At 45.9% G+C, this 21,537-nt stretch overlaps 1 protein-coding gene across 12 annotated transcripts in view; it reads left to right on the top strand.

The window, feature by feature from the left end:
- The window catches only part of RGS6 (regulator of G protein signaling 6), a 483,467-nt gene that overhangs the window by 402,439 nt on the left and 59,491 nt on the right, over positions 1 to 21,537 (top strand). For all 12 annotated transcript variants that reach the window (XM_059691684.1, XM_059691693.1, XM_059691692.1 and 9 more), the window contains 6 exons: positions 3,662 to 3,738; positions 7,260 to 7,341; positions 8,952 to 9,026; positions 10,629 to 10,727; positions 11,808 to 11,869; positions 21,279 to 21,389. In XM_059691684.1, coding sequence (XP_059547667.1) covers positions 3,662 to 3,738; positions 7,260 to 7,341; positions 8,952 to 9,026; positions 10,629 to 10,727; positions 11,808 to 11,869; positions 21,279 to 21,389 — 506 coding nt within the window. The remainder of the gene's footprint in view (positions 1 to 3,661; positions 3,739 to 7,259; positions 7,342 to 8,951; positions 9,027 to 10,628; positions 10,728 to 11,807; positions 11,870 to 21,278; positions 21,390 to 21,537) is intronic.

Genomic DNA, 21,537 nt, shown 5'->3' with positions numbered 1-21,537 from the left:
ACTCCCCAGTCCTTTTCAGGCAGTGGAAAGGAAATCTCTTCTATTTCCCCTCCTTTGTCCTCAGCTCTTCTTATCAACACAATAAAATTATATCTTTATATAATGTAATTATATAAAGATATAATTTTTATATACAATAAGAAAACGACTCAACTTAAAAATGGGCAAAGAACTTGAACAGACACTTCACCAAAGAGGACAGAAGAATGACAAATAAGCACATGAAAAAATGTTCAACATTATAAGCCACTATGGAATTACAGGTTAAATCCATGCTAAGATATCATTGTACACATATTAGGATGGCTAAAATAAGAAGTACTGACAATGCCAAGTGCTGGTGAGGAGTGGAGCAACTGGAGCTCTCCTACATTGCTGGTGGGAATGCAAAATGGTAAAATCACTCTGGAAAATGGCCTGGCAATTTCTTATAAACTTAAACATACAGCTACCATATAACCAAGCAATCCTATTAGAGAAGTCAGAATTTATGTGCACACCAAAACCTGTGCACCAATGCTCATAACAGTTTCATTTGTGATAATCAAAAGCTACAAACAACCTAAGTGCATTTTAACAGGTGAATGGTTACATAAACCCTGGTACATCCGTACACTAGAATACTACTCTTCAGTGAAAAGGAATAAACTGGTAATACAAGCAACCACTTGGATGAGTATCAAAGACATTATGCTAAGTGAAAGAAGCCTATCTCAAAAGATTACAAACTGTATTATTCCATCTATGTGACTAACATGAGGGAAAATACAGATCAGTGGTTGCCACGAGTTTCGAGTGGAGGTAGATTATGGCTATGAAGAGCGTGAGGGAGCTTGGCAGAGTGACAGAACTATTCTGTGTCCTGATTATGATGGTGGTTACCTGAATCTATACATGTGTTAAAATTCATGAAACTGTGCACCAAAAGGGAAAAATCTATTTAATATATAATACTTTTTTAAATTTGATATATGATAATTCTTAATTTTAATATATGATATTTTTAATTGCATCTTTATACCCCCCAAGTCACCTTTGCTTGGCAGTAGATGCAGAATCTAAGACCAAATTCATTCCAGAAGGTAAGATAGGTGTATGTTACTTGAAGTATATACTTTCCCAGCTGCCTCCCCCTCCACCTTCTTTCACAACAAGTGATTCCCTACAAGAACTGGAGGACCCACAGCACACTCATATCCATTCCCATGTTACAGAGCCAATCTCAAGAGAACGTGAGGTTCACAAATAATTTTTAAAATATTTTTAGTTTTTGGTGACAAAATCTTTCCCCAAAACCAAATTTTGAGTGACTGAGAATGGGGGAAATAGGCTAAATTTCCATGAACCATCCAGAGGAGGTGCTGCTGAGCCACAAAATGGCTAGGGCCAGCAGCTAGGAGGAGGGTCGGCATTAAAGGCAGTGGAGTACCATTCCCTAGATCAGTGGTTCTCAACCTTCCTAATGCCGTGACACTTGCAGTTCCTCATGTTGTGGTGACCCCCAATTTCATTGTTACAAATTTAACATAATTAAAGCATAGTGATTAATCACAAAAACAATATGTAATTATATATGTGTTTTCCGGTGGTCTTAGGCGACCCCTGTGAAAAGGTTGTTCAACCCTCAAAGGGGTCCCGACCCACAGATCGAGAACCACTGCCCTAGATAATCCAGCACTGACAGCATCTTCAGATCCACCCACCCTCCAAACGCCTCTCCTGCTTTCACTGCCTCGGTCTTCCAAAACAAGCCTGATGACCCACTCTGCCAGACCTGCCACTCTTGGGTACCTGTGCCCAAGCGGACCAACTATGGAGCCATGGCTCCCCTCTCCACCGCTCAAGAGGAATATGCATGCCATTGGTGTCACAGGGCCTGTGTGTTGGGGGGAGGGGGGGTGCATTGCAGGGGTTTACACAGAGCCTCAGAACCCGGCTAAAGTTTACTAATTAGTGGGAACCACTAAATAGAACTACGTGGAAACATTATGATCTCCCCAAGCAAACCCTGGCATGGCTATTCTGTGGAGCTAAGCACTCTAGGTACCCAGTTTCTGTCTGAATCTGCCCTCTGCGCCTGCAGTCACCCCTCTTCCAGAAGACTGCTATCTTGCCCTGTGTGCACTCCGCACAAAGTGCTTCAACCTCGACATGACTACATCCCTTCCCTAACTGCAGGAGCGTGCAGCCTCTCCATCCACTGTCTCTCTTCCCTGTATTTCCCATGTTTTAGAAAATGTCCTAAACAGAAACAAGACAGCATCAACTCCTAGTGGGTTTTATTCAGTGTCCACTTCTCTTGCCATATAATGTTCTACTTTGGTATTTGTGACGAATATGACATTAAAATGTTCTTTCAGGTTGAAGTTCTGCCTAGAAGTGGTTAGAAACTAAAAAAAAAAAAAAAAAAAAAGTGTTTTCACAATACAGTAATTTTATTATTACATGTGCTCTTGGTAAAAACAAAAATTCAAACTGCAAAGAAAGGAGAGAAAAATAGCCTGCCATCCTCCTCCCCAAAGCTTTTTCTGTACATACATTTTTTTCTTTACAAAAATACTTGGATCATACCATGAACATTATTGTGTAAGCTGCTTTTTTCCCCACCTTATACTGTAAGTATGTTGGGGAACTTTTCATGTCAGTAATAATAATCTATCATTTTTTAATAGCTGCCTAATATTCCATGGTATGACTGTATCATAATTTATATAACTACTCCCCAACTGACTGACTTTTGTGCATTACCATTGCTTCCTATAAACAATGGAAGAATCAAAAGGACAGTTTTGTTGAGGTACTTGCTCACCAAGCCTTACTAATGACTGAGTTTACGCGTGTTGATCTTCAGCTGAGGCTCCTTTTATATTAATAATCCACTGATGAGAGTAATAAATTAGTGTTGGCATGCGCTCTTAGAAAACACACAGCATAATGTGGGCTTCAGCCTTGCATTCCATCAGAATTAGGCAGGTCATTAGGGGACCTGTCCAAAGCCCCTCCCCACTGTCCTATTGTGCCACTGGGTAAGTCTACAGACTTAGAGAAAGGGCTTCCTCCCTCTTCCTCTAAAAGGCAGCCCTGGATGCCTTTTCTTTCTTTCTGTTGGGTTTTCCTTTTATGAACATCACAAACATGTACTCCTTTTTCCGCACTATTGAATCTGGACTTTCAAAGACATGAATGCCAAGTCTGGGTTCTTCTTTCCTGCCCCCTTCCAAGACCCCTGCTGGGAAACAAGTCTTGAGAAACCCTTCACTTTGCCCTCGGAGATGTCCCGCAGGTTGCAAAGACCCCCCCCCCCTTGTCCCTTCCCCAAACCCTGCACGCATAGCTACAAACCACTCTCCTTCTCTTCAGGGGCCTTTATGACAAGTGCTGCATGGGTTGTGTTCTTGTAAAACGCACAAGAAGAGGGGAATCAGGTGAACCACAGGGATTTCAGCCTTAATGGGTGTGCAAATGAATATTAATAGTTCTGCTCCATTCAGCAGGCTCCGGTGCAAAGTCACATTGGGTTCATGTCCAGTGGATTTAAAGTGGGGCCCTGCTATTTTGTTGGGAGTAACCAAAATAGATGGCTGCTCTATAATGAGTGTAGGGGTCGATGTGCAAACATACGATGATTAATGCCTTCTTGTTCATTTTCATTTCTCATTAGGAAAACTTAGCAAGACTCCAGAGGGCCTTTGCAAGGAAGTGGGAATTCATCTTTATGCAAGCAGAAGCGCAAGTAAAGTAGGTGAACTTAATAGAGACCCTTGTGAAGAGAGAAAGTCTCTGGGATTTGGAGGTGGTGTGAGTGTGGAATTGCCCAAGTGAGGTTTCCTTCCACAGCTGGCCAGCTGTGGTCAGTCACTGTCATCTCTCATGAGAGCAGCTGAGTAGAAATCAAGGTTGTCTTTCTAACCATGACACTCTAAAATAATTTCAAGTGTTTGTTCCAGCAGACAATGGTGTCCCTCCAGAATTTAGAACTCTGGTTATAAAAAGATGTATTTATTCCCCAAAGATTTTCAATTCTTCTTCTGTGCTCAGAGGCTGAAAAACCCCAGACTGATCTTACCTGTAGATGTGGAGATTTCGTCTTCATAGGAAAACGTGGTAGAGTTTTAGGGAGGTTGACAACTAGCCCCTCACCCAATCCCCTCCCCAGAGATCCAGAACCCATCAAAAATAAGGCACAGAAGTCAGGCACTTGGAGTCCAAAATATCAGATTATTACTGATAAAAGCTAGATACAGTGCATGACTTTGGATCTTTGGCCTTGGATCTCTGCCCTGGAATTAAAGTCACCCATCCTGGGCATAGCTGCATATCTGCAGGCGCCCCCACCAGGGCAGAGTTAACCCCGGTTGGCTTATTGTCTGCAGAGAATAGATGTTCAGAAAGAACCAACCTGTGCTTTCTCAATATCTTCTTTCAAATCCTCCAGTAAGATGTCACTCTTCCTCCTGGTGGACAAGAGATGAAAGGAGGGAAACTGGAGTGTCGTCCCACACTTTTCCCCTCCCAGGGAGTAGAGTAGAAATCCCCTCCTCTCTAAGGAATCAGGAGACATGGCCAGTGAGTGTCCCCAGCCCACAGTCATGGTTGTCGGCCAGATCCTTTTCATTCTGGTACATGGACGTGCTCAGGTTGGGTTCCCTCCTGTCCTTTCCGGCAGTGGTCTGGCTTAGCCAGGAGGGTTCACAAAATGGGTCAGAGGAGGGGAGGGAAAGGGATGCTGAGCTGGGAGAAGGTGAGTCCCTTTTCTCTTGGCACCATTTGCAACTAAGTAGAGACCCCTATGGAGTCTGCAGGGGACCCCCTTTGCAGTCCCTGGGCAGTGTTGCAGCCCATTGCCTAGGGCAGGGGTGGGCAACCTTTTTGTGAGTGCGTGCCAAAAGGAGCAAAATCTCTGACTCAAAATTCTTCTGCGTGCCAACCCTAATTTTTTGAGAACATGTTATGCCTACTTGATATCTCTTAAGGTGTACCTATGTGAAGAACCTTGAAGAAATAATAAAAATTCATTCGAGCGACAAAAACAGTATATGGTGATGAAAAATACATTTATTTTTAATGTGTACATGCACACTGATAGTCCGACAGAAAACTTTATGACTCCTTTTGATATTATCAGTGGGACTTTTGCTGCTGCATCACTGATGACAGAGACTTTACATCAGGTTTATATTTCATGACCTTCAGAGATATGCACAAGCTACTACTTTCATCCATCAGGCTACTCCTATTACAAGACTTAGCAAAATTCATCACTGAGAACAAAGATCCACAAGCGGATGTGGATGAAACCAAAACACTGGTCGGATCTAGGAAGGCAGGGACCCTGAGTTAAGGCAGAGGCATAGAAATTGCTCTTCCCCTCTCTCGTCAATCCATGTCTATGGTCTTTAAGATAACTTGTTATGTAAAATTATTTATTTATCTAAGATGCACCTGCACTGAATTTATCTGAAAAACTAAAAAGTCGATATTAAGAAAAAAATTGTAAATGGGAGATTATAAGAGAGGGTTTCACGTGCCAGCAAAAGTTACTGGCGTGCCATGTTTGGCACACGTGCCAGGGGTTGCCCACCCCTGGCCTAGGGCCAAGTCTTGGGCTGTGTGGGCGAGTATTGATCATGCGTATGGTCATTGGGTCCAGTGGCCTACACAGTGCCATGACCTCACCCTCCCTCTGCAGCCTCTGCCTTTCTCCCACCCAAGATTCCAGCCTCCTGCTATCTACCTGGGGCCCAGGCCCTGGATGCTGAGCTACAGCAGGAGGAACCAGGCCCCTGGGGAAGGAGAAAGTGGGAGGGTGGGTGAGTGGGTGATTAGGTGAGTGGTGAGAAGGAGGCTGAATAGAGCTGTGTTCTCAGAAGCCTCTGGGAAACAAGGAGGAGTGTTCACATGTACTTTCAGAATCATACAGCTTCAAATATTATAAAAGGAGGGGAGATTGTCACTTTGTACATATATGGTATTTCTTGATTATTTTTTTTATTAACTCTGTGATCCTATATAATAAAGAGGTAATAGGTAAATTGACCATCACTCCAACACAAGATGGCCTCCCCCATGTGGACACAAGATGGCCACCACAAGATGGCCAGCAGGGGAGGAAAGTTGTGGGCCTCAGGCCAGCAGGGGAGGGCAGTTGGGAGGGACCAGGCCTGAAAGGGAGGGCAGTTGGGGAGGACCAGGCTGACCGGGGAGGGCAGTTAGGGGCAATCAGGCTGACAGTAGAGCAGTTAGGCATTGATCAGGCTGGCAGGAGAGTGGTTAAGGGGTGATCAGGCTGGCAGACAGAAGCAGTTAGGAGAAATCAGGCAGGCAGGCAAGCGGTTGGGAGCCAGCAGTCCTGGATTGTGAGAGGGATCCCAGATTGGAGAGGGTGCAAGCTGGGCTGAAGGACACCACCCCCCCCCACCCCCCCGCCGCATGAATTTCATGCACCAGGCCTATAGTTGCATTATAATTGTGGGCCATTTAAGTACACAATGATTATCACAAAAATCACAGGGCGATTACAGGTTTATTTCATTCCAGTAAACTAAAGTGCTCCCAAGAGAGCCAAGAACCAGAAGTTACATGGCAATTATTCCGAGTTACTTTTTGCGTAGAGAGATACTGTGAAGTAATACAGGCTATTTCTTTATTTTAAAGCCTTTCATCTATGTGCCTCATTGGAATGTAGAATCTGCCTTTGTCACCTGCAATTTCCCTCTCGCAGTTTGTGCTTCCTGGTACTTGCCTTCTGATTTCTGTCACACACCAAGGCTATTACTCTACTTTAAACAAGCAGCTGGTTTAAGTGACTCTTAAAACGTGTAATTGCAGCATTTTGAAGACATTTCTACTGACTCTGAAACTAAAGCAAACCTTCAAATTTGAGGAGGAAACAATGCCGGCCTCTGGTTATTCCTTCCTATCATTTGAGTGCACAGGGCCCACTTGGATGGGCAGAGGCATGCCAGCGGTTTATTCAGTTCTTAATAATGCAAATCGTAATCCTCCAAAGGGACAGTTGCCCTCCTGCTCCCCTGAGGCCTACCGTGCTCATTACACATGCGTGGAAATTTGCAGTCTAATCTCAAACAAGTTCTCTTATGAGTGGACTTCATGAGGTTTCCTTGAAGGAACTGTCCACCCACGTTTCACAGCTCTGCACAGAGCGAGACCACACAGGTGCCAATAGTCCTGTTGTATCAGCTCCTAGAATCAGGGAAAACAATGAAAAAGTCTCTGATTTCCTTCCTTTATGCTTTCAGGATTGATCGGAAAAAGGACAAGACAGAAAGGAAAATCTTGGATAGTCAAGAGCGGGCCTTCTGGGATGTCCACAGGCCAGTGGTGAGAAAGCTCTGTTCAGTTCCCTTAAGTTTTCTTATTTTCTTCCTTCGCTTGAAAGAAATGACCATCTTTAGCCACCAGATGTCTCCTTCTTAAGAACACTGCTGAGCTTTGTGGAATGGTTTTGCCACTCATTCACATAATCTCAGTAGATTTTCTGGAATGTATGCCAGTTCTACCTTTTATAAATTATCCATTCATGAAAATATGGAATCGGAAATGGAGACCTGTGAGAACTCCACCTGGGAACTCCACCTTTGGCCCCAGGAAGTTTACAGACCCAAAATAAGCAACTTCCATATTTACTGTGGTTCAACTAAATCTTAGAATATTCTATTTTAAATGCAGCCAGGTCCTGTTATTCATGGTTATGTTTCATAAGGTGGCCGCCAACACTGAGTCAGCGAACCCTGAACCATTGCTGACCCACTGCATCGAACCACTGCCATCAACCGATCAATGCCTAACCTTGTTTATTGTGCACTTCTGTTTAAAGACACCTTACTATATATTGTTGATTCATCAACATGGAACTCATGGCCAACAGCAGTGTGTCTCATGCCAGAATGATGCTCATCTAACACATTTTCTCTGTAGGTACATCACGGCCTCCTGCACTCAGGAACACTAGACAGCACTTCAGCACTATGCTTGGGGGCCATTTTAAACAATAAAATCCAGCAATAACAAAACAAACAAAAAAACCCACAGAAATGTGAAAATAGTGACATTAAATAGACCTAGAAAAGGACACGTATTTACAACTAGAGGCCCGATGCACGAAATTCATGCAAGGGGCTCGGCCCTCATAGCTCCTTGCAGCCCCTCACAGCCCTGGCCGGCCCTCACAGCCCTGGCTTCATCCAGAAGGTTGTCCGGACGGTCGTTTTGCTATTTGGTCTAATTAGCATATAAGCTCTTTATTATATAGGATATGAAAAGTTTAAACAAGAAGACTTAATGTCATCTTATTCAACCTCAGCCGGGAGCATGCACATTGGACAACCCAAACTTTTTGTTGCTCTGTAAATGTCTCTGAATGACCGTGGGTGCACTATAAGTGTTGATTTAGGGATTATAAATAAGTTTTAGCAGGTAGGCAAACTCACAAATATAAAATCCATGATGCTTGTATTTCTGATCTCATCTTATTAAAGCAAATCTGGCATTTTCCTCATGAAATGGAACTAAAATGAATAAACTCTCTCAGCCTTCCTAAAAACTGGTGAAGAGCAAAACTAAAGAAACAATTCCGAATCCCAATATTGGAGTGTGTTTAGTCGGTTAGATGTGTGCAATAACAAGGGCTCTGACTGAAGCAACCTTGTCACTTTGAGTAATAAGTTTGCTCTTATACACTGTACACTCTACCTTCTACATATCATCCTGAGATAATATAAGCTTTTATGTCTCATATAAAACTCTATGGAGGAACACGTTTACGTCTTTGTAAAAAATTGCAAATGGCAAAGTGGAGATAATCCTGCGTTGTGTGTATAGGGAAAGAGAAAGATGGGTTCTGATGGTGTCACTTGGGCTAAATTGAAAGGTGATCTTCACTCGGTCCTGTATGTGATGTGTTTTGTTTGTGTGTTTTTTTTCCTTTTCAGCCAGGCTGTGTGAACACCACAGAAATGGATATCAGAAAATGTCGACGTTTGAAGAACCCGCAAAAGGTTAAAAAGGTTCGAGAGTGTAGCTGAATTAAAAATTCTTGATGTGAATGGCCCTTTCATTTCTGCTACTGTTCAAACAATAATTTGCTATTTGTTAATTCTACCCCATTTCGTCCCTTGAAACCATTTCATTCATTTATTCGACAAATATTTGTGGAGTGGCTGATGTGTGCTTAGCACTCTCCTTGCTGCTGAAATAAGTCTTCACAAAGCCCACAGCTAGTGGGGACGAAACAAGCCAACACACAACAGAGGCAGGAGGGAGGCATTGGGGAAGTACAGGGTGGTTCAGGAGTGCCAGGAGGGGGCGCCAGACCAGGACTGCCCAAGGGCTTCCCATGCCAGCTCAAGTCTGCAGAGGTCTCAAGGGTAAACAGCAGTTGACTATGGGAGGAGGCATGGAGGAAAGGAAACTAAGGGAACAAGAAGTATGGAAACCCCACTGATGAAAGTGAGTTTATACTTTGAAAGTCTTTTAGTGTAGATAGCAAGGTCATCCAAACTCAAATCACCATCTTGCCCAACTGTGAATGAGCCAATGATCACTTATGTTCACTATACCGAAGGGGCAGTGGCCATGGTGTACCCAAGCCTGCCATACTCAGTCAGCCCCACAGTCGATGCAGCCCACCCTCACAGCAGCACCAGGGAGCATATTGTGGGAGAAAGTGTCTGGCCTCCATTCTGTTAATTTCAAAAGGTTAGAGATGTGTGCCCCAAAGAATCAATCCTCTCATTTTCTCTTATCTATATGACATGGCATATATATCAACTTCTGGAATCTACTTACATCTTTCAGTCTTCACTGAGATAGTGATGCCCACTGTAATATGTTTGATAGTGTTCATCTTAAAATGGCCTCATTTAATCTTTAAGGGCCCCCTAATTACAATAGAATTTTATTCCAGAATTTCCCGGAGCCCATATCTACCCTATTTGAGGCCTTCTTGATTTCAGCTGTGCATTGTATACCCTTTGGGGTTTTGTTTCTTTCCCAATGCAAAGATTGCTTTTAACCTGACTCTAACACAAGGAATAGCTTAAACAGCAGCCATAGTTATGGAGAAACTGAGTGCAGAAAACTACTTAACTCAAAAGCATAAAAATCTGAAACTCTGCTCTCCCAAGTTTGTACTAGATGGGCGTGCCATCTACAGGCCATCAGAGAACCTAGAGGGGATCTCTGTGCATAATCTCCAGCAATTGTTCTTGAACGATCTCGCGCCTCAGAATCACCTGAGGCATTTGATAAAAGTACAGATTCACAAGCCCCATCCACAGAGATGCTGACTCAGTAGGTCCATGTGCATCCTTACCAAGTACCCCCAGACGATTCTTTGCAGATGGTCTAAGGACCATGTTTGGAGAAACACTGATATGCAAGGAGACCATTTCAGCTCAATAAAAGGAAGGACATTCTAGCAGTGGTAACACAGAGATGGGACAGAGTTCCCATCACCAGAGAAATTCAAGCAGAGGCTGATCATCCACTGTTGGGATGTCACAGAGGGGACTGGGGTGTCACAGCGGGTGAGTGGTTGAGCTAGCTCACCCCGGACGCCCCCGTTAGCTCTGAGGGTGCATGATTCTGTCTTCTTGCTTCCTCTCTAGTCTGTATACGGCGTGACAGAAGAGTCCCAGTCCCAGAGCCCTGTGCACATACCCAGTCAGCCAGTCCGGAAAACGACAAAAGAGGACATCCGGAAACAGGTGAATGAACGACCTCCTGCCCTCCCACAGGAGATGTGGCCAGTTCAGAAACCTTTCAGTGTTCACCTCTGAGAGCTGAGTGAGCTCTGAGCTCCTGGAAACCACAGTGGAGACGAGCTGTGGGTGATTAGAACCTTTGAGTGCTGTGTGCGAACAGCCCATGGACGCTTGAGAGGGGACATTCTCTACCCAGTTCCTCCAGCAGTTTGAAAGAAAGACATCAATGAGTTCTCCCGATACTGAGGGAGACTGCCATAGTCCGGTCTCCCACAGGAGCTGGCGCGGGGAGGGAGTCATGTTACAAGGTCCTTAAAATTGCAATGTGCTTCCAGAGGAAGCCGGTCCTGGACCACTGACCTGCTGTGACACAAAAGGAAAGTTCATGAAAACAGCAAGCTCCCCTCCCAAAGCCTTTTCAGCATTATTTGGTCCCATGTTCTCTTACTTCATGACAAGGAGTTACCCGTTCAAACCAAGTCAGGAGACAGTGGCTAATTACATTACTCCTTCCTGGGGTTCACTGGTAATGAAGTAACTTCAGAATCCACTCCTCACATTATGCTTTATTGGCCTCCAGGATGGGGGAACCCCAAGGAGTAAAGTGTTAGCTATCTGCCTTTGACAAGTTTGTTACTGGGTGGGGAAGAGGACACATGAATGTGAAATAGCTATTTGATGATTCTAGTCCAGTACGCAGAGCACCTGGGGGTGATGTAGGTGTAAAAGTGTGCAGGTGAGGGTCACTGGAGATCAGTCAGGCCAGGTACCACGCGTGTGTGTTACCTGCCAATGCTGCTGCTCAGCTTTGTAAAGCATATGCTGCCTTTAAGTTTGCAATCAGTTTTAGGAATCCAGACCTAAACTATAGATAGCACAGTCCTGGAGAACATATGACGTGGGCTAATCGCAAATCCCAATGGCAGTAGGAAATTTCTAAAAGGCAAATGGTTGCTGGAGGGTTGAAGTCTATACAGAGCAGGTGTTAGGATCTTGGGAGAAATACGGGATTTGGGTTCTCAGGGTGAAAGCGGGGGGGAGATTCTAGTTTGGTCTTCACACCTCTGTTCTATCTTTCCCCAGATAATGTTTTTGAACGCACAGATCGACAGACATTGTTTAAAAATGTCCAAAGTGGCTGAAAGGTAGGTGCCCCTCCGTAAAATTACTCTTTTCTTCTAATGTAACAAAGGAGAAATGTTACAGGGTTATGGCTAATAGGTGTGTGCCATGCCAAGAGGCAGACCGTAGGCATTCCTTAAGTGATGGGTGAGAAACCACAGGCCCAGGTGAGGACAGCGGAGACAGCAGCCTCCCCTGGGTGATGTCAAGAAACATTCTATGGTTAAAGCTTTCCGGGGGGGCGGGAGGGGGGCCATGGGACCTTGTCAATCAAGGTCAATGTCTTTAAGAGCTGCATAATGCACCTTTGCCTTCAGTCCCTTGATTAATTTAAATGGAATGGCTCCCTTTTCAGCTATAAAACGCCCAGATTCACTTTATAGGGGAAAGAGATTGTGTGCTAGCCGAGCAAACAGGAGGGGACTGGACCACAGGGAGGCGTTCCGCCTCCACACACCATCAACCACTGAACTGCATCGAATCGACTGTAAAGAACAAACTGGCACCTCCAGCCTGGCTTCGCAGCAGCATTTGTGCTACAGTCTGCCCCAGGAGCTGGTTCCACTCCGTTAACTCGCGGGAGACTCAATTTTGTCAACTAAATGGTCTGTTTTTGAACTCTCAGTGAAGAGGGGAGACCACCTGGGGAATCTGTATGGAATAAATCTGATCGGGCAGCTAGCAAACTGAACCTTTTTTGTCTATGGGCTAAGGTTAAAGTAACGACCAATATCTGAAGCATCAAGGGTGAATGCTGGATCCTGGTATTTGCTGGATATCAGAGTAAATTGGGTCTTTAAGCCCAGCTCACACAGGGGCCTGGGTGTGTGGTCAACCTGTAAGCCTCTCTCCACTGGTCCCTTCCTTCTAGATAAATAAATTGAGACTAAGAACACATTACTCTCAAACCCAACACCTGAATGAGCGCTCGGCCTTCACGTGGCCAGGGACGGCCCTGGACCTGGGTTCATGTCTCTGATGGCATCTTGGATTCCTCCCAGGTTTCTCAGTAGTGTCACTATTGATGGTCTGAGCTGAGGATTCTTCATTGTAGGGGGCTGCTGTGTGCATTATAGGATACTAGAGGCCGTGGTACATGAAAACTTGTGTACTCGGGGGAGAGGTGCGGGGGGAGCGGGGGGCACGTCCCTCAGCCCAGCCTGCGTCCTCTCTCAGTCCAGGAGCCCTCGGGGAATGTCCGACTGATGGTTTAGGCCACAGTTGGACATCTTTAGTGCTGCCGCAGAGGCAGGAGAGGCTCCCGCCATCACCACTGTGCTCCACAGCCGTCAGCCCAGCTTGTGGCTGAGCCGCAATCACCCTGTGGGAGCACACTGACCACCAGGGGGCAGCTCCAGCTTTGCCCGTCCCATCGCCCCACCCGTGACCTCCCTCTACGGGAGGTGACCGGCAGGGCCGATGGGGTAGGGGGAGGGGGGCCAGCAGGCTGGTGAGCACCGGCCCTGCCCCCCCATCACCCCTCCGCCACCAGTCACCACTGCCCTCCGATCGCTGTTCCCTCCCTCTGTCCACTGGCACCCATGTTGTTTGGCCTGGTGCCACCCGCTCGCCAGCCCTGCCCCCCACTGACTGGGTCGTTCCACTGTTTGGTCCATTTGCATATTAGGCTTTTATTATATAGGGTTTAGCAGCATCCCTGACCCTTGTCCACTAAATGCCAAACCCCACCTCACGGATGTGACAACCAAGCATGTCTGCAGACATTGCCAAAGGTCCCTGGGAGAGCAAGATCAATCCCGCTGAGAATCACTGATGCAAATGCTTCGGAAAGAGGCCGCACAATTGTGCGGGAGTGGCTGTGTCCGCTGCCTCAGCTGTGAGCCACCGCACTCCACTATCATAACCTGGCTCTCAAATTGCTTTTTAAATCTCGCTATGATTGCGAGTACCGGTGAGCGAGCAACACAGCTGGGATGGCCTCGATTCCTTGGTGTGAGGACTGGAGCTTCTTTGTGAACAAGGACAGGAATGGCTGTCCTGGAATGCTGGGAGGGTCGGTGCCTGCAACGCCTGGCCTTCACAGGGCACTTCACAGCCTGCAACCCCAGGACAGTGTGTGGGGGAGCACCTTTCCTGGGGGTCAGTTGCTTGGGCCCAGGAGTTCTGAGCATGATGATCCAGGTGGGGGCAAGGGGTGACGAATGGAGATCCCCAAACCCTAGCTCTGGGGATTCGGATTCAGTGGTTCCAGGTAGATGTAAGGAACCTGCATTTTGAATAATGTGCAAGTGGACTGACCCGGTCTCTGAGGATTTGGTGAAGCCCTTCTCCACCCCTCAGACTGGCCTGAGAGCTCACCACAGCAGGGACACTCCGCTCTGTCCTATCCTGTGGGTGAGGAAAGAGCCTGAACCTTCCACCTGGGGGAGGCGCATGCCCAGCTGGTGTGCTGATGAGGGAAGAGAGACAGCGGGGCAGGGGAGGGGAGCCTGGCAGGGCCCACTGTTTGTTTGTTTGCAGGCTGCTGGGGAGGGGCCCACCTGGTGCCCTCTCATTTTGCCTGGGAGGCTGCTCACCTTGAGATTATTCCAGCCAGCCACTCCTCCCTCTGCAGTTGGGAGCTCTCCTGTGTTCCCTCCCAGCAGAGACTGGATTTTATTCCCAGCAGCAATAACTGGCAACTTTTCAATGTGACACAAGGGTTTTTCATTAGAGCCACCAGGAAACTCCCAGATAGCGAGGAGGAGGGAGAGGAGCGGGTGTTAGCAGGAGATAAAGCCGCCTGGAGCCTTGGTCTGTCGGGGGCTGTGCAGAGGTGGGGGCAGGGGGAGGTGCTGGCAGCTGGCCTTGGGTGCGCCTGCCGGCTCACAGGAGGTGAAAGCTGAGCTCTCTCAGGTGGGCGCCCACATCCCCACCAGATCCGCTCTCCTGGGCCTGCTCCCCACGAGCCTTGCTAATTGGCCAGAAGCCACCAGGCAAAGGCCCGCATCCCCCTGAGAACAGGTGTCCCCGTTTTTCACTGAGTTCCCTGAGCACTGATGTTGGGAGAGGTGGAGGGGTGGTGATGGTGAAAGTCCAGTTCCAAAAAGGCCAAAGTCAGGGCTGGGTCAAAGGGTGCAGCCAGGCCCAGCAAGGCAGGGAATAAGGGAAACTCTGCAAACGGAAGGGCAGAACAGAACAATTGAGGGGGTGGAGGTCGAGCCAGCCACTGGATCTGGATCCTGCCTCTTTAAAGGGGAGAGAGCAGTAGTACTTAATGTATAAGGTTAATGAGTTAACCCATGGCGTGAGTTAGGTCCAGTCCTTGGCACTTAGCACACATACAGGGAATGAGAATGATTATTGTTATTTTCCAGTGTGTGCTAAACAGTGCTTTGGAAAGGAGCCAACTCAAGTTCATAAGATGGAATGAACTGGGTGTGTGGTGTTCAGAGGAACCAGCAGGGCAGGCCAAGGAGTGAGTCTGGCCCTGCAGGTGGCTGTTTTGTGCTGATGGAGTTCCTCCCTCCCTCTCTTCTCCGTCTCCTAAACACAGAGCCCTGTGTACTGCCTGAGGCTGTCCCTGCCGTCCACAGGTTTGTCCCCCTTGACTGCCTCCTAAGGGCCCTGCATGAAGAGGCTGGCTCTTCTGCACAGATTTCTCAGGTCATCTCAGTTTCAGCTATTGTCCCATTGTCCCCATGAGTGGGTAGATGTGCCTGAAATGCCAACACCATGGCAACCAAACTAGATGGCCTAGACCGCCTTTTACACCTGGAAACATTCTGAGATGTTACTTAAGTTGTGCTTCGGAAAGTACGGTCCCCGCACACACAAATGAATTCTCTGGATAAACAATGCTTAACACCTTCACCTTCTTATTTTAACTGTTTTAAATGAGACTGTCTTCAATATGGTTCAGGCCCTTGCCTTCTTAAAAAAGAACACACATCTCAGTTACTTTTTCCGGTTGACTCAGGGTCCATGTTCTTATATATGTACTTTGAAAGCCCGTCAGTGGTCAGGGTCTCATAAAGTGCCCCAAGCTGCTTCCCTTTTCCTAAACGGACCCTGGCCATGATATGCTTTGAGTCTCTGTTTCTGCTTTTTAGTTGTTGGTTTGTTTTTCTTGTTCCTGTCAACATACTACTTGTCTCCAGTACTCCTTCCTCCTCCCTTACCAACTCCCATTTCCAATCCATAACAGACCAGGTGTATCAGTTAGCAACTGTTGTATAACAAACCACCTCAAAAAACATAGTGGCTTCAAACAACAGGCAATTTACTGCTGCTCATGTGTCTATGTGCTAGCTGCCTCTGTTGGCACCAATGATCTCCCCCTGGTGTATGTATGTTGGGTGGACAGCTCGGTGATCTTGACTGAGCTCTCACATGTTTGGTTTCTGTTGGTTAAGAATGACCTTAACAAAATAAACTGTTGAGCAAAATAGATCCAGAGGCATAAAAGCATGGAACAGATTGTTGAATTTCAGAGGGAAGGCATGGGTGGGTAGATGGGTGGTAAGAAACCAATCGAAGAGCTTGTATGCATATATGCATAACCCATGGATATAAGATAATAGGCTGGTGGAGGCCTGGGGCAGAGAGCAAGAACGGGCTATAAGGGATCAATAGGAGAAAAAGGGATATATGTAATACATTCAACAATAAAGATTTTTTTTTAATAGATGACAAAGAAAACACAACAACACACAAAAAGAATGTCTTCAGCTGGGACAACTGGGGTCTGCTCACATGGTCTCATCCTCCAGCAGGCCAACCTGACCTTGTTCATATGCAGATAGCAGGATTCCAACAGAGAGACCAGAAGCATCCAGCCTCTTGAGAATGTGCTGCATTCTATTGGCTAAAACAAGTCACACGCCCAGACCAGATTCAGGGGTTAGGGAACCAGATTTCATTTTTTTCATGTTGATCTACGACACTAAGGAACTCAAATAACTGAGTTCCTTAGCCTTGATCCTAAAGCAAGAATCTTCTCTGAGAGGTGCTCTTCCGAAGCCTTGAGGCAGAGTTTATTTCATTGTAGAAAAAGGCCCTTCTGGTCACTTATCTTGCCCATGTTCTTTCAAAAATTTAAGTTGCCAAGTACTAGTAAATGAGATCTTACTCTTCTTCAGAGTCCTCAAGGGGCCCCTTTTGTATTCACCTAAGACTTATAGCACTCAACAAACCACCTTTGGGAATGCAGAAATCCACATTTTAGTTCCAAATATTCTGGAAAGTCTCTGTGTTTTGCTGGGTGTCTCCAGAGACTTCTCTCCACCTCTAGTGGCACCGCGCAGGTCACTGCAGGAGTCACACCACGCTGCCACATATGGACAGATCAAGCTGTGTCCTTGTAGATCCACTCCTGGGGGTGGCTTGTTCTTGCCCTACCCTGGAGCCATTTGTGCATTGCAGCCAACGCCTGAATTGATTTTTTATCATCATCTTGCCCATCTCCAGATCGCTACTGTTCCCTGAAATTGGATCCTGGTTCCTACTCTGCCTCCTGACCCTCTGTAATCGCAAAGTGTAATTAATAAAATGAGATAAAATGAGATAAGATAGCAAGGGACTGCATGCCCTAAGGGTCTATTAAAAACCTGCTAGAGTGATACCAACCCGTGAACTTAATGTCTAATGATAGTTTCCGGGGAGGAAAAAAGGAGCCAAAGAGGTCATTACAACTTTGCTTTTATGTGATTCCAGACACCAGGGGGTCCTTGCTTCTCTTTGCTTCCAGCCCATCTTAGGTGTCAGAAAAGAAAAGATGAGAGGTAACATTACAGCCAGGTGGTTGTATTCAGATCATGACCTAGAAGGGCTGAAATGCCTGGCCTGGCATATGCTCTCCTTTCCCAGGGGCTAAATTCACCTTCACATCCCTCCACTTCATTCATTCTGAGATTCCCTATTGATTATATTTTCTCGGAGTGACCTGCAGTTAAGGAGTTCTTTCTTTATAGTCTCTCCCCTCCCCCACCTCCTGCACCGTGAAAAACACATTAGATTAATGAATTGATGCTTTCTTCTTCCCTCTCTGCGATGCTACTCTGCTTTTCACTTCCCTTTCTGCTCGGGCCCTCTTCCTGTCCGGTTTCTGTTTGTGCATCATCATTCAGAAACTGCACATAGTGAAGGGGGTGCTAACATACACTCCTGTTCACCCCTCCCCACATGCGGGTCCCAGGCTCCTTCCCATTCAGAGGCCCTGATTTTCTAGTGAGTGTTTCAGTACGTTTTCATTATGTTTCTAAAATAGGAATGATGGCCCTAGTCTGTTTGGCTCAGTGGATAGAGGCGTCGGCCTGCGGACTGAAGGGTCCCGGGTTTGATTCAGGTCAAGGGCACATGCCCCGGTTGCGGGCTCAATCCCCACTGGGGGGCATGCAGAAGGCAGCCAACCAATGATTCTCTTATCATTGATGTTTCTATCTCTCTCTCCCTCCCTCCCTCTCCCTTCCTTTCTAAAATCAATAAAAATATATATATTTTTAAATAGGAATGATGGTCACTCTTCCATGATGCTTCACACCCATGCCTCCTTTTCCCTTGACCAATCACTGCAAGCCATCCCTCACTGAATTGCCCAGAGGAAATGTAGCACTCGAGTTGGCAGGGCTTAGGAAAAGTTTTTTTTTCCCCTATGTGGATCAATAAGCATAAAAATATCCATACCTTTTGGCACAAGTAATTCTACTGGTGAATGTCAATTCTCAATAACCCCGAAGATGGAAAACCCAATGTGAACAATGGTGTGCTACTACAGCACTATGTATACTAAAGAAATTAAAAGTCTGTGTCTACTGGAAAGGAAATTATTACATAAATCATAATAAATTCACTCAAGACAATATTGTGGACATATGTTTCTCTTCTCTCCCTTCCCAAAAGCAACATATCAGTGAATGAATAAAAATGGCATGAACTCCAAGTCAACAAATCATTGAATTAATGATTTCAGCAAATTTGTTGAAGATTGAAAATCTAAGTAATTGGGGAGCATTAATGACCTCAGGACTCTTCCTCTGTTTGTAATGTTTTACTTCTTTAATTGGGTGGTGAGTTCAAAGGTGACATTTTTACCTTTTTATACCCTTTTTTTACCTTTACTTTTATGTCTTTCTGCACGCCTGAAATATTTCTAAATTTAATTTTTAAAATGTATGGAGACCAAGTGATGACCATTATAACCTATGTGTTAGGGGTGTGAGTTTTAAAACAAAGTGAGCCAGTTTGCCCAACAGAATGTGGCCTTGGCTCTTAAAGGCACAAGGACAATGGAAAGCAAGAATGAGGCGGGGGGCTGACCCCATCAGGATGGGTAAAGCCTGTCCTGGGGCCTTTGGAGGCTAGATCCCTGCCCCCCTAGGAGACCATCTTTCCCCAGTGACTACCACCGTAGGGGATAGGCAGTTTATTCTTTGGAGAAACTGAGCCACATCAGCTCAAAAGTCACATCACATGATAGAGGGCCAGCTGAAAACAGGAGAATTAATAAAAGATCTACATACTGGGCTATGAGACTCTCAAACCCTCCCCTGTCCTGCTCTCAGCCCTCCAGGAGCCAGATGTATATGCCCACAGTCAAGAGACAACCTGTGGGCCAGATCGATTCCACTCCCTGGTCCTGCAAATACAGTTTCATTGGCAAAGAGTCACATGCATTCATTCAAGAATTGTTGTCCAGCCGGAGTGGCTCAATTGATTGAGCATCGTCCTGTGCCCCTAAAGCTTGCCGGTTTGATTCCCAGGCAGGGCACATGCCCAGGAGGCAGCAGATCAATGTTTTAGTCACATCAATTTCTCTCCCCCCCGCCCCCCCACTTCCTCCCTCTCCCCTTCTCACACACACACACACACACACACAAAGGCTACAAAAAGAGCTGAGTAGTTGTTGCAGCAGACACCATCTGCTCCACAAAGCCTAAAATATTTATTATCAGGGTCTTCCAGAAAAAGTTTGCCTCCCCCGTTCTAGAGAAAAATGGATGTCCCCCAGAAGACAGATGCCAGAGCCCTCGTTGGAGCTCTAGCGAAAAGACTGGCAAGCTGCCCAGTGACCCGAGCATGAAGCCCATCGCCGGCAGGTCCTGTCCACATACACACCAGCCCCCGAGCCGGCTTCAGTGCCTCCCGCTTAGGGACCAGTGGATGTCCAGAGGTTTGCCAGATGCTCAAGGAAAACCCCAGTGCGAAGGCGTGTAATCAAAACAAACCAAGAAGGGACCCGGAGGAGCCAAAACCTGTTCAAGAAGCTGAAAATAAAAATACAGAATTCACATCCTCAGACACGTGAGAAGATACTCCATCCATAAAACAAGACCCAGGTACTATGACAAACAAGAGCAAACTCTGGAAACCCAAGAAAATGGTAGCTCAAATTTAAATAAAGAAAGGAAAAAATTGCAAGAGCTGTCAAACAGACAGACAAAAAAATGGAAAATGGGAGGGAAAATTATATTATCAATCAATTCAAGATGTCCAATATTTAACTAAGAAGAATTATACAGCCCAGGCGGCGTGAGTGTCAACCCACGAACCAAGAGGTCGCTGGTTCAATTCCCTGGTCAGGGTACATGCCTGAGTCGTGTATTCAGTCCCCAGTAGGGGATGTGCAGGAGGCAGCCGATTGATAATATTCCTCTCATCAATGTTTCTAGTTCGATATCCCTCTCCCTTCCTCTTTCTCTTAAAAAAAAGTGTTTTTAAAGAATTATAGAACGGAAAAACAAATAGCATGACATTAGCAAAAAATAACACTTATGGGAAACATATTGTACACTGTACCCAGCGCAGTGAACAAAACAACCAGCAAGGACCAGGGTGAAATGTCAGAGGACTACAGCAATGAAGAGAAGATCCTAAGTTTCCAGAGAGAAAAGAAACTGTTTAGAATCCAAATGGATCCAGACTTCTGGGTGCCAGAACAAATAAATAAAAAAGTGAGCAATGTCTTCAGAATTCTGGAAGAAAATTGTCTTTAACTCTGGGTTCCATGTCCAGCGCTATCAGTCAAATATTGAGATCAAGTCAAAGGATGTGCTTCCACACAACCAGGGAGTAAAACCAACAGACAGACACAGGACCAGGAAACAAGGGCTTCAACCCAAAAGTGAAGGAGGTCCCAGGATGATGATTTTGCATCGAATCTACAGAGCTAACGGTCCAGGTGGGAGCAAAAGGACTCAAAACTCTGGGGACGGGGAGATAATGGATTGATTATCTGATGTGCTTAAGAAATGGGAAAATTATTGCTGAATGTTTTGGAGATTTGCAGGAACACTTGAAAAAAGTAATATGCTACTTAGCTCCACAGCACACAAGGGCAAAGGAAAACAGTTCAATTTGTCAAAAGTGGGAGTGGTGCTAATTTTTCCCCTTTAATTTGGAATTATATTAAGACCGATACAATGTTTGTGTAAAACAGAATAAAAGTGTTTACAGGAACTCAATGGCATTCTCTGCTCTGCTTCCCTCCTGCAGCTTAATTGCTTACACGGAACAGTATGTGGAATACGATCCTATGGTAACACCAGCCGAGCCATCCAATCCCTGGATCAGTGATGATGTCACTTTATGGGACATAGAGATGAGGTAAAAAATAAATAAATAAAAAAGTTTTAATGTTTGAGAGTGAGAGAGATGTGGGAAAATGTACGAGATTGTGAGGTTTGTCACTTGAACAGAAACCTCAAGTAACCTCCCCACCAAGTTCTACTTACTCGTGGCTTCTCCCTCCTTA

This window comes from Myotis daubentonii, chromosome 1 (assembly GCF_963259705.1).
Source record: "Myotis daubentonii chromosome 1, mMyoDau2.1, whole genome shotgun sequence".
NCBI classification, from domain to species: Eukaryota; Metazoa; Chordata; class Mammalia; order Chiroptera; family Vespertilionidae; genus Myotis; species Myotis daubentonii.
Note: the sequence above shows the minus strand (reverse complement) of the source record. Positions and strands in the feature narration are given on the sequence as shown.